Source organism: Daktulosphaira vitifoliae, unplaced genomic scaffold, assembly GCF_025091365.1.
Source record: "Daktulosphaira vitifoliae isolate Bord-2020 unplaced genomic scaffold, ASM2509136v1 Scaffold_2, whole genome shotgun sequence".
NCBI classification, from domain to species: Eukaryota; Metazoa; Arthropoda; class Insecta; order Hemiptera; family Phylloxeridae; genus Daktulosphaira; species Daktulosphaira vitifoliae.
In genome coordinates this window covers 34,069,264-34,080,941 of record NW_026099573.1, presented here as the reverse complement: position 1 = coordinate 34,080,941, position 11,678 = coordinate 34,069,264, and the positions used below count along the sequence as shown (strand labels likewise).

The window sequence follows — 11,678 nt, the reverse complement described above, 5'->3', positions numbered from 1 at the left end:
ATCACGAGATATTTCAACATTTATGGTTAAAGAAAACACTCCAGAAGATATTTTAGTTTGTGCCACAGAATTAACAACAACATGGAGTTCTTACGGACGCTAGCAATCATAATGTGGAAAAATTGTTTCCTCTTATAATTCAATATTTTTCCGAAACAAAAGGTATGCAATTAAAATTAATAAAGCTTAATTCTTTGAAAAATGAAACTTCAGAGACTATAGTGAAATTTTGTATAAACACATTAAATAATTTAAATATTTCTTTACATAAACTAATCGCGTACAGTGCAGATAATACAAATACTAATTTTGGTGGGAGAGATAGACATGGAACAAATAATGTTTATTTTAAACTTCAATCTATATAATCTAAAGATATCGAAGTCATAGGTCGTCCAGCTCATATTTTACATAATACAGCATCTACATCCGCTGACGTACTTTCTGTTGACGTGGAGTCTATAGTAATTAAAATGTATAAATATTTTTCCATATTTACAGTAAGAAATGAACGTCTTAAATCATTTTGTGAGGAGGTTGATGTACATTATGCTAATTTACAGTCTCATTCGAGAACTCGATGGCTGTCTTTGTTGCCAGCAATTGAACGTATTCTACAGTTATGGGAATCACTAAAAAATTTCTTTCTCAAAGAAACAAGACCATCAAAAGCAATCGTNTCTTTCTCGAAGAAACAAGACCATCAAAAGCAATCGTCGATTTTTTTAACAATCCGTTGTCACAAATTTATTTCTTGTTTTTACATTGTCAAACATTTTTATTTGAGAAGCAAATTAAAAAAATAGAAAAATCTGATATTACCGTTATAGAAGTCAAAAAAATTATAAACGATTTAGAACAAACACTTTCAGAACGCGCTGAAGCTAACTTTTTGGGAATCAAAACTAAAATTGAATATAATAAAATAAAAGACGATGCTCAGCTTTTTGTTTCGATAAAATTATTCGACGAAGAAGTCGATAATTATTACAAAACAGCACGGGAGTATTTACAACAATGGAGTAATCCTCTTATAAAATTTGAGGTATTTTCATGGATGGATCTTACTTCTTCGTTGCATTGGCAAGACGTTGAAAAGACAATAACTTATTTAAAAGAAAAGGGAATTGATATCACGGATAGTTGCTTTGAAGAAATATTGNTTATCGCGGATAGTTGCTTTGAAGAAATATTGTATCTTAAAAATTTCATTGACAAACAGTAATTTGATGAAGATTGGAATAAAAAAAACATGCATGACAAATGGTTATATTTCTTTCAAAAAACTGATATATTGGAAAGAAAACGTAATTTAATTTTCATGTGCCAATACTTATATGCCATTCCTGGTCATAACGCTAATGTTGAAAGGATATTTTCACTGATAATGGCCCAGTGGACAAAAGAACGTAACCGTCTTCAAGTAGAAACTGTAGAAAGTATCATTCAATGCAAATTTAATTTAAAAATGACTTGTTCGGAATTTCATATGTATTCTATGGGAAACCCAGAGCTATTGAAACAGGTGACAAAGTCAGAAAAATATAATATTTTAAAATAAATGTATAAATAATAATTCAATGTCATTATTATTTTATTATATTATATATAAATATATATTGACCAGGTACATTACACCGCGTTCTTTTTGTTCTTTTTTTATAATAAAAAAAAAATATTAAAAAAAAAGGTTGTTTAAATTATTTTTGTAAATGTCCCGGTCAGTACTTGAACTTTTATGGCAACCTATAGTAGCATTATACTACTTCTAACAATGTTGTTATCATCTATAAACCACTATTTTTTATCTTTATCTGTGCATGGAAAATACGACATAATTAAATTTATATTATCAAAAATCTAAAACGTAAATAAATAAACTTGTTGATCATTTTAATCAAAGTTGAATTTTTAAAAATTACTTTAGTATAACATATATATTATATTTTAAGTATAAAATAATTGTATTTATTATTTTTTTAATGAATATTAATTTATAGATTCTATTTTAGATAATCTATATGTTTTTAACTATTTATAATAATAAAATTTTATTTGATGAGTGACGTTAAATAATTGAAATCTGAGTTTATTTGTTTTACACATATTTATTATATTTCAATATATGAATGAGAATTTTGAAAAAGATGCAATTTTTTTGTAAAATATAACGTATTAAATGAAACAGTAATGATTACTATTTTTTGTGAGTTATTTTATTGGACACTAAAAAATGATATACTTATTGATACAACAGATTTCAGTAGTTTTAAGTAAGCAATTTATAATTTGATACAAATATTTTTAACTTGTGACCATTGAAAACTTTTTGATTTTCGAATATTGCTAGTATTATGTATTAAATATATTTTGATATTTATTATATTATATCACTATATAATTCTTAAAGTTTCTGAATTTAAATACAATTAAAATATTTAAAAAAATTACATAACCCAAAAGTTTCTTGACCTATAACTTTTTTATTTATTTAAAAAAAATCTTGTTTTCATAATTTTGTAATAGTAATTTATTAATTTCCACTTACTTCATTAGTAACATATGTTATTTTAATGTCATTAATGATGTACATTTTAAATATTTTTATAGATATAACGAAAAAAAAGAAACAGAATTATCAACAAATAAAATTATAAAAAAAAATTATGTTGAAGCTCGTGGGTATAGTTGGTCATTATCTAATAAGAGACCAAAAAAACTTAAAGATTGTCTTAAAAATTTTGAGGTGATTAAAAATTCTATATTTAAACATTTAAAATGTATAACAACAAATCTCTTAATTGTGTTTACAGGCTGATATAAATGATAATCACTTAATAGCTGTAGAATGGCTGAAAAAAGATAAAATTGCTTTTATTTTTAGCAATGGAATTACAACATTTATTACATTTGATACTGTAACTTGCGATATACTTGAAATAGTTACAGACAAATTTCTTCAGTCCAAATTTCAATGTGAAACATTTATTAATAGTATGTATCTATTTTCAGTAATTCACTATTTCATGACATTGAAAAATTTTATTAAGAAATTTAATTTTCAGTTTCTTATTTGAAACAAGTTTTATTGTGCTCAATTTCTGAAAATAAATTGGGCATTGTACATTTTGGTCGTCAATTTGATAGCTCTTTAAACAAATGGTCCCTTCTTGAACCAAAATTGGGATTATGTGATCTAATTGCTAATCGTAAAAATGATCGCAAAATTAGTTTTAATTCATCTGCTACAATGGTAGCAATTTGGAGTAAATCATCTGCTAATGAAGTTTTCCCTTGGAGTCCTGTTATTAAAAATGAAGAAAGAGCTAATATACATATCTACAAAATTATTGGGTAAATTTATATATATAATATTTAAATTGTAATTCAAACAAATTATCACAAAAATGCATGAATTTTAAATAAAAAAAAAGTTTTTAATTATTTTATTTTAATAAACTAATTTTTACCTTGATAAAATCTATTGTCTAATGAATAGTTATCTGTATCAGAAAAAAAAATTGTGTTTTTAATAAAATATTTTTATTTTATATAGAACCCGTTTAGAGCTCTGTTGTTTTTTTCATACAAAACATGATCCATTTGTAGTATCTTTTAGTAAAGTGGTATCTAATATTTTATTTATCTTGGAAAAAAAAGTAATTGATATTATCTATGATAAATAAGCTTTTGTAGAATGATTTTGTAATGATTGTTTACTTTTTCATTTTTAGGACTATAATGATTCTCAAATTATTTTTAGCTCTTATGAAGTAACCAATACCAGATTGCATTTAGTTACTTTACTAACAGTAAGTCCATTTGACTGGTGTACTACTTCTGTTACAAATGCTTGGTTGAATGAAGATGATACACGGTTATGTTTTTCATATGAAGATTCTGTTTTATTCCTTTATGACTTGAAGCTTTCCATCACTTGTTCTGTTAAGACTGCTTTTGTAAGTATTTATTACAAATTAATGAGCTGTTAAATATGAGGAGAAGTTTTTTCATTATTATTATCATTATTTTTTTAATGAATGAAATTCGCATTTTCATGATATACATATTCATTTGGCATCATAAGTGGTGTTCTATTTTTTTCTGTCCCTGGTTGGTCTGTTTTTATTTAAATATATTATAAAATGTTGATGTTAAATAAAAAAGTAATGAACTTATGGATGAGATTCTAGAGTAGATGGTCATGTTGTACCATTTAATATTTTTAAAAGTAATCATGATAATGTTTCTGTAGAAATATTTTAAGGCTGTTAAATATAATTCTAAGAATATGCAATATTTTGTTGGACTGGATTACAGATTAGTAGGAATATTTGATGTCCCAGACAAAGAATTATTCACAACTCTATAGCATTGATCTAATATATTCAAACTTGGTTTATTCCATAAAATATTAACTAAAATTGGTGAAAATATTCATATGCAATTAAAAAATCATCAAGCTTTTATGATATATTTTATTATTTTTATAATTTGTGGTAGGGTTGATAAGATCCAGGTGCATAAAATAGACAGACAAAATTAGATAAAATGTGTCCTGGACAAAAACAAAGTTGTAATAACACGCTTATATTAGTTTCACATGTATGTTTGTTGTAAATTTGTAACTCTCCATGCGCCACATGTTTTTATTCTCGCGTGTTCCGTCATCTATGACCTGGAGACTAGACTGTCGTAACGCATTCACCCCACCCTGCTCACTACACGCCAGAAACACTAATACTGTATAATTTTTTTATGACTATATTCGCCTTTATTATCAATAGTAGTAAGACACAGTTGTAAATTTATAAATACACTAACTGCCAATACAGTAATTATATCTATTGATAGTCATAATTAACAATAAACACTCCGTGACTGTGATAACGATGTCATAAAAAAGTAAAAAATAAATATAGTTTAAAAAACTAAAAAAACACTCTTTTAAAGCACATCGAACTAAAAAGTTAAAAATAAGTTTAAAACAATAATGAACGAAAAATACTAGTATTATTGTGATAAAAGCGTTGGGCGCTCAATATACAAAAAATATGGCACTAAGAACTTAATTTCGTTAATTTAATTTTTTTTTTAATAAGAATTTTTAACTTAAAAGTTAAAAAGAAAAATATTTTTTGTTTTTTCTGGAAAGTTACCAAAAGAGTAGTTATTTGGTTGTTGATGCACTTTTTAATTGTATACTGTTATGTTTATTTATAAATAGTTAAAAATAGTTATTTCTTTAAAAAGTTTCTGTGTTATTTTTTTTAATATCAATTTTAAATATACATTTTATAGCCTGTAGAGTTTTTGGAATGGCATCCAGATGGTAATATAGTTGCCATTTCAGATAAAAATGGCCAGATTCAATTTTTTGATTCTTGTTTATCGCAAATTAGTGTTCAACCTTTGACTGAATCAGTTAAGTTGCCCAATTTTTTAGACCTACAATCTAAAGTTGGCAATAAAAAAGTTATTCAATTAAAGTGGTTAAATATTGAAAATTCCAAGTTCTTTGCTTATCCACCTGATGCAGTACTACAACTTATCTTTGAAAAGTAAACATATTATTTGCATTTTATTAAAAATATTAATTATTATTATTTCTGTTTTTAACAAAACAAATAATGATAAATATAAATAGAATTTTATTAACATTATTAAGTAATTGAGGCAATGACATGGAAAAGTATTAAATCACAAAAACTAAATATTTCAGGAGAAGGTAAATACTATTTGTCCATACCACGTGAACTTATGATAAATATATTTTTGTTTTCCTCTTTATTTCATTATTATAAATAACTATGATTTTATTTTTCACTAGGTTATTAGGATTTGTACTTTAATTTAGTACCTTTTCTAGGTTATGGCCTCAATTTTACTGATAATGTGAATTGTGAATTACTGATAAGATAATTATTATATTTTAGGGGTCCAGTTGTCTCTATTAAACTACTTGGTGTTGGGAAGTTAACAGCAGATCTGATTACATCTATGTATTTGACTGAAAATAATGTAGACTGTGCTCTTAACTTTCTATTAGCACTTGATTGGCATAACAATGGATCTATGTGTTTAACTTGTTTACAAAAAATAACTAATTATTTATTTCGGTTGCCTTTTACACCTGTTAGAGAATGTATGATTAAGTTTAATTTGTATTTTTGATGTATATTGTTATATATTCATATATATTTTTACTTATTATAGTACAATTGCAATCTGCCATTGGGAGTTTTTTTCAGCCAGTTATTCCATTAAGTGAAAATGTAAATAATGAATTTTATGAACCTGTTAAACATATTGCTAGACGATTTTTTCATCATTTAATCAGGTAAGTAATAATTTTAGATGATCATATGAATTGTGTCTTATTTAATTTTGCCTGAGCCAATAATGAAAAAACTTTTAAACATTTCTAACACATTTAATAAAAAAACAATAATAATATTTATTATTATTACCTGTGAGATTTAAAAACGTAGTATTTAATAATTCAAGCAGTTATTTTTACTTAAGTATCTTGAAATATTTAAAAACAAATTTATTTTAGGTTTAAAAGTTATGAAAAAATATTCATGTTTTTTTTTCTTTTTAAATTTCATTAACAGAATAAGAGAATTTGAAACATGAGTTAATATTTACTGAATAATTCAAAATTAATTTTTTTATAATGATTGATTTTTCTGTTGGTTAAAAACTACAATTTACCTTACTATATACACTATTTAAAAATATGAAAATGTAATTATTAAATTTAAAATTTGATAATTTTTATTTACATTAAATTTAATTAATGAATTATTTATTTTTTATAAACTTTTATTTTATTTTTTTAAGGTATGAGTTATACGAAAAAGCATATAGTCTAGCCATAGATTTAAATGACAAAGATTTATTTATGGATTTATATTCAGCCACAAAATTGGGAATAGGTACAAAAGCTATGGCTACAATGGCTTTAGAAAAAGCTAATCAGTTTGTATCATCCGATTCAGAAACTTCTCAATCAAGCCAATCATCTAATTGTAACTGTACTAACTTTCAACCAAACTCATCTGATTTATTAAAACCTCCTCTGCCAACAATTCCAATGGCACTCTCTCAAACCTCCAGTATTCCACCTGTTTTAGACAATCAAATGTACAATAATATTACAACAATTAGTGTACGAGTAAGTAGATATTATTAAAATCCCTCTAGGTATAATATTAGTATAACCCTTCATATGTGTAAACTTTCCATCTTTATGTTCTAATAATCAGTGTAGTATTTAGAGCTGGTTTTAGAGGTGTGGTGTGCCCTGCATTAACAATACTATATAAATATAAAAATTAATGTTTTATTTTTTTTGTTTTTTTTTTTTTTGCTCGTAATTTTAGTAATTGTCATTAAAGTTTTCATGGTAGCTGTTCAGTTGAACATAATTTTTTTCAAAATCTTTCCCTGATTATGAATTTTTTAGTAGTCTCCTGCTAATGTTAAATGTGTTATAGACTTATTGTTTTTTAGATTCGATGCGAAACTGAGAAGGTATTGGTTTTACTATGATGTGTTTTTTTTTTTTTTTTATGTTACCACTTATTCTCAGCTCTCACCGAACGAATTTCTTTAAACGTTACGTCAAAAAATCACAAATTGTATCTAGTCGAAGAAATTACCTTCAAAAATTGGAAAAACTCCCCTCTTTCCCCTAAATGGGGTAAATCTCCAAAAAAATTACAAATTTAAAAATCACTATTTTTTGACTTGATTTCAATTTTTTTTTACTTAAAACTGCCATAACTTTTTCAAAAATGAACAAATCAATATAATTTTTTTTTGTTAGATGCATGATGTCTTTACCTATAATTTTGTATATTTTTTTTATAAATCTGACACTTTACCTGCCTACAGGGGCGGATTCTAAATGATAACTTTTTCACAAAAAATTTACTTTTTCAACTTAACTTTTGAAAGTATTCCGGAAAGTCTGAAACTTTTATGTATATTTTAAATTAAAGCTAATGTAATATACTTTATTATGGTAAAAAAAAATTTCGGACTTTATTTTGTCTTCACGGTGAAAATAGTATAGCATTTGCTAAATATTAGAAATAATATTTATGTTCTTTTTTCATTCAACATACTGTATCTTAATCAGGATATAAATAAGGAAATAGGAAATCATGTAGCTTTTGGAATAATCCAGCAATTTTTTAAAATTAAACACTATTTAAAGATTTTCATTGAAGCGTTTTTTATGATAAATATTTTAATCACTGTCAGATATCATTATACTTGACCTAACTATGCTACATCACCACTGTGCCGCTACCCCCTTTGCTGGGTTTTTTTTAATATTTAGACCTCAATTATCTACAAAAAAGTTTACATATTTTTTGCTTTCATTATACAATATAAATAAAACACATTCTTTTACTTAATTATTTTTCAAACAAAAAATTTTTTTTGTAGCACGTTTCCAACCATGATGAGTATTTGATGCCAACTAATAGTAATTTACCTACTACTACTATAGAGAGTAAATCACAGTTAAAATATTCTCTTGGACAGCAATTACTTTCACAAAATATGAATTTAGGTAAAAATTGTCCTTACCTAACTAATTTATTAATGTGATTAAATGTATTGAACATTACTTTTTATTGTTTAAGGTGTAAAAAATAAGCCAACTCAAACATCTAAAAAACCTCCACCAGATAAAACTATTAAAGTTGTTCACTTTGGCATTGTTTAATATTTGAAGACTTAAAGTGAATAGGGTAATAAATATTTTTTCTGAACGAAAAAGAATTATTAAAAAGGATAACTTCTTTAAGATTTTTAATGTAAACATTTTCCTTTCTAAAGTGTACAATTATATTTTTAATCTTGAGTGTCAAAATAAAGTAATTTTTTGATGCAGAGAGTTACCCATCCCAAAAAAAATAATAATACAATTTTAGATAATTTTGAACCTCTGTATTTTCAGACCTAAGGTATCCATTCAAGTTTTCCACTAAAACATAATGGATTATGAGTACAAAAAAATTGTCATAGGAAACAATAAATTTAAGTATCCCCAGTGGCACAATTCCTAAATGCAGCCTTGATAAAAGAGTATTGTGTTGAATATAAATCAATAATAATATAAAGAATGGGGGGCAGTTCTTTTAGTATCACGAGTCTATATTCTTGGTTTATTAAATAATAAAGGGACATAGAATCAATGCCTCCCAAAATGAGCCATTTACTATTATTTAATAAGTAAATGATTAAAAAAAAGTTCTCTTTTAAAATAATATAGTTTTCACATCTTTAAAAAGATATAGTTATATACCCCTGTTAAAATTAATTTCTTTTGAATACAAGCCTGACCTCACTCAATATTGTCTGAAAATTTTATATTTGAATGATTAAAAATGAGAATGTAGAGCTAAATTATGATATAACTCATGTAAGATATAAACTAATGCTAACAAAATTGATTTAGCCAAAGTATAAAAAATTGGACTAAATTTTCATAATTTAAATTTGATGTTATTATAAAAAAAACTTTTTATTAAAAAGTTACTGTAATAAAATTGTTTGAATTGCAATTCTATAATATAAAATTATTTATATCTTGCCAAAGTAAATTGTGAATGCCATATATATTTATAGATTATTTATATTGTTAACTTAATTTAATTATTTTATATTTTGTATAAACTGTTAATAATTAAATACATTTTTATTTTATTATTGGTAATATTTTTTTTTATACAAATGACAAATTAAAATATTAGCTCGAAGTGTACGAGCTCATTAACGAGTAGTGTAATACTCGCAAACTAAATTTTTCACGAGACATTTAAATATAATTAAATACCAGTGGTGATATTATTGAGGAGTATAGTTGTCTTGGTCCTACCCTCATTAACCGCAATATTTATAAATAAAAGAATCTGAAAATATATCTGGTTGCGCCCTTAAAAATAAATAAAAATCCATGTTATGAGATTTTTTTGTATATCTATTTCAGAAGACATACTATTTCAGTATTGTCATACAACATGGAATAGAACCACTTATTATTAAGTGGATAGAATCCATGCTTAAGGAACGCTCCATTTTGGGACAGCTCAATGAGATCAAATTAATCAAGAGTGTTAAACAGGGAAATCCATAAGGCGTGGTTTTATCCCCCTTGCTATGGTGTCTATTATTGGACTCGGTTATTAGAGAGTTAAACAAATACTGTTATACACAAGCCTATGCAGATGACTTAGTTATAGCAGTGGTGGGTAAATTCTCAGACACTATTATAGACTTAGCACAACAGAGACTAAACACTAGTAAGTGTGGTCTATCTGTTAATCCAAATAAAGCAGAGGTTGTTATGTTCACTAGAATGAGAATAGGACTAGGTAGTCTTGACACTCTTACTCTAAATGGACAAGAAATTAGCTTAAAATCGGAAGTAAAATACTTAGGTATTATCTTAGATAGTAAGCTAAAATGGAAATCATATGTTGAGTCAAGAATCAAAAAAACAATGACCACATTGTGGACTTGCAGTAGAGCCTTGGGAAAGACATGGGGTCTTAAACCAAGAGTTATGTATTGGTTGTACACTTCAGTGATTAATCCTATGATAATGTACGGTGCCCTAGTCTGGTGGTCCAGAACAGCACTCGTTACAGCTAGGAAAGAACATAGTCCCATACAGAGAATGGCTGCTATGGCCATCACTGGAGCATTTTACCAACTGTCGCATTAGAGGCACTAATCGGATTGCCTCCTCTGCATCTAGAGGTTAAAGCTCACGCCAAAGCCACAGCACTAAAATTACACAACTTAGGTATGTGGACTTTGGAGAGTGATACAACAGAACATGGTAAAATACTAAAAGAGATAGACCAGGGCTTTTTGGAATACCCCTTGGACTATATCAACCCGGTTTTTAAGAATAATATTCCCTACAAAGTGGAGATCACTACACGTAGAGTATTGAATATTAACCACCTGACTGAAAAAGGAGGATTTGTGATGTATACAGATGGATCCAAAAAATCAGGAAAGGTAGGTGCTGGAATTTGGGGTTTAAAGTCACGAATAAATGTCATTGGGCACAACACCCTCTGTTTTCCAAGCAGAGGTGATGGCGATACTGGTAGGGGCTCAGAACCTGCTGGTATACAAAAATAGGAAGATAACTATCTTAAGTGATAGTCAAGCGGCTTTGAAAGCACTCTGTAACGATCAGGTNCCTTTGATGGCACTCTAACGATCAGGTGAATTCAAAGGTGGTCCTCGAATGCAGGGAAACTTTAGAATCACTATCGAGGTTCAACAAAGTTACACTAGCGTGGGTACCGGGACACAACGGTGTCACTGGAAATCAGAATGCTGACTTTCTAGCCAGGAAAGGAGCAGAGAATATCTATGTTGGACCAGAACCAGTGATAGGACTCACTGAGCAATCGCTCAAAGCGCTACCCAAGAATTGGTGCAGAGAACAACACAGGAAAATCTGGAAGTACTTGGTAGTACCTAGACAATCTAAAAAGTTTATCAAAACCCCTGGTCTACTGTTGGGTGATCTTAATAGCATGACTAGACATCAAATAAGTACCCTGACTGGTCTACTGACAGGACATGGTCACCTGCTTAAACATCTTAACGCAATGGGGGTATCGGAATCACCA

The 11,678-nt window shown here is 27.1% G+C and overlaps 1 protein-coding gene across 4 annotated transcripts; it reads left to right on the top strand.

The window, feature by feature from the left end:
• Nucleotides 1–2,076: 2,076 nt before the first annotated feature.
• On the top strand, nt 2,077–9,657 carry LOC126897741 (WD repeat-containing and planar cell polarity effector protein fritz homolog). 4 transcript variants are annotated; one of them, XM_050671587.1, is made up of 13 exons: nt 2,077–2,273; nt 2,611–2,746; nt 2,814–2,994; nt 3,066–3,354; nt 3,557–3,659; nt 3,735–3,959; nt 5,302–5,561; nt 5,937–6,145; nt 6,217–6,340; nt 6,847–7,180; nt 8,464–8,590; nt 8,664–8,763; nt 8,814–9,657. In XM_050671587.1, the coding sequence occupies exons 1-12, from the start codon at nt 2,191–2,193 to the stop codon at nt 8,744–8,746; spliced, it is 2,154 nt and encodes a 717-aa protein (XP_050527544.1). In that variant the 5' UTR covers nt 2,077–2,190; the 3' UTR covers nt 8,747–8,763; nt 8,814–9,657. The 4 variants fall into 4 exon arrangements, with proteins under 4 accessions (XP_050527544.1, XP_050527545.1, XP_050527542.1 ...); XM_050671588.1 differs by having other exon boundaries at nt 8,664–8,771; nt 8,981–9,657; XM_050671585.1 differs by having other exon boundaries at nt 8,664–9,657.
• Nucleotides 9,658–11,678: the final 2,021 nt, after the last annotated feature.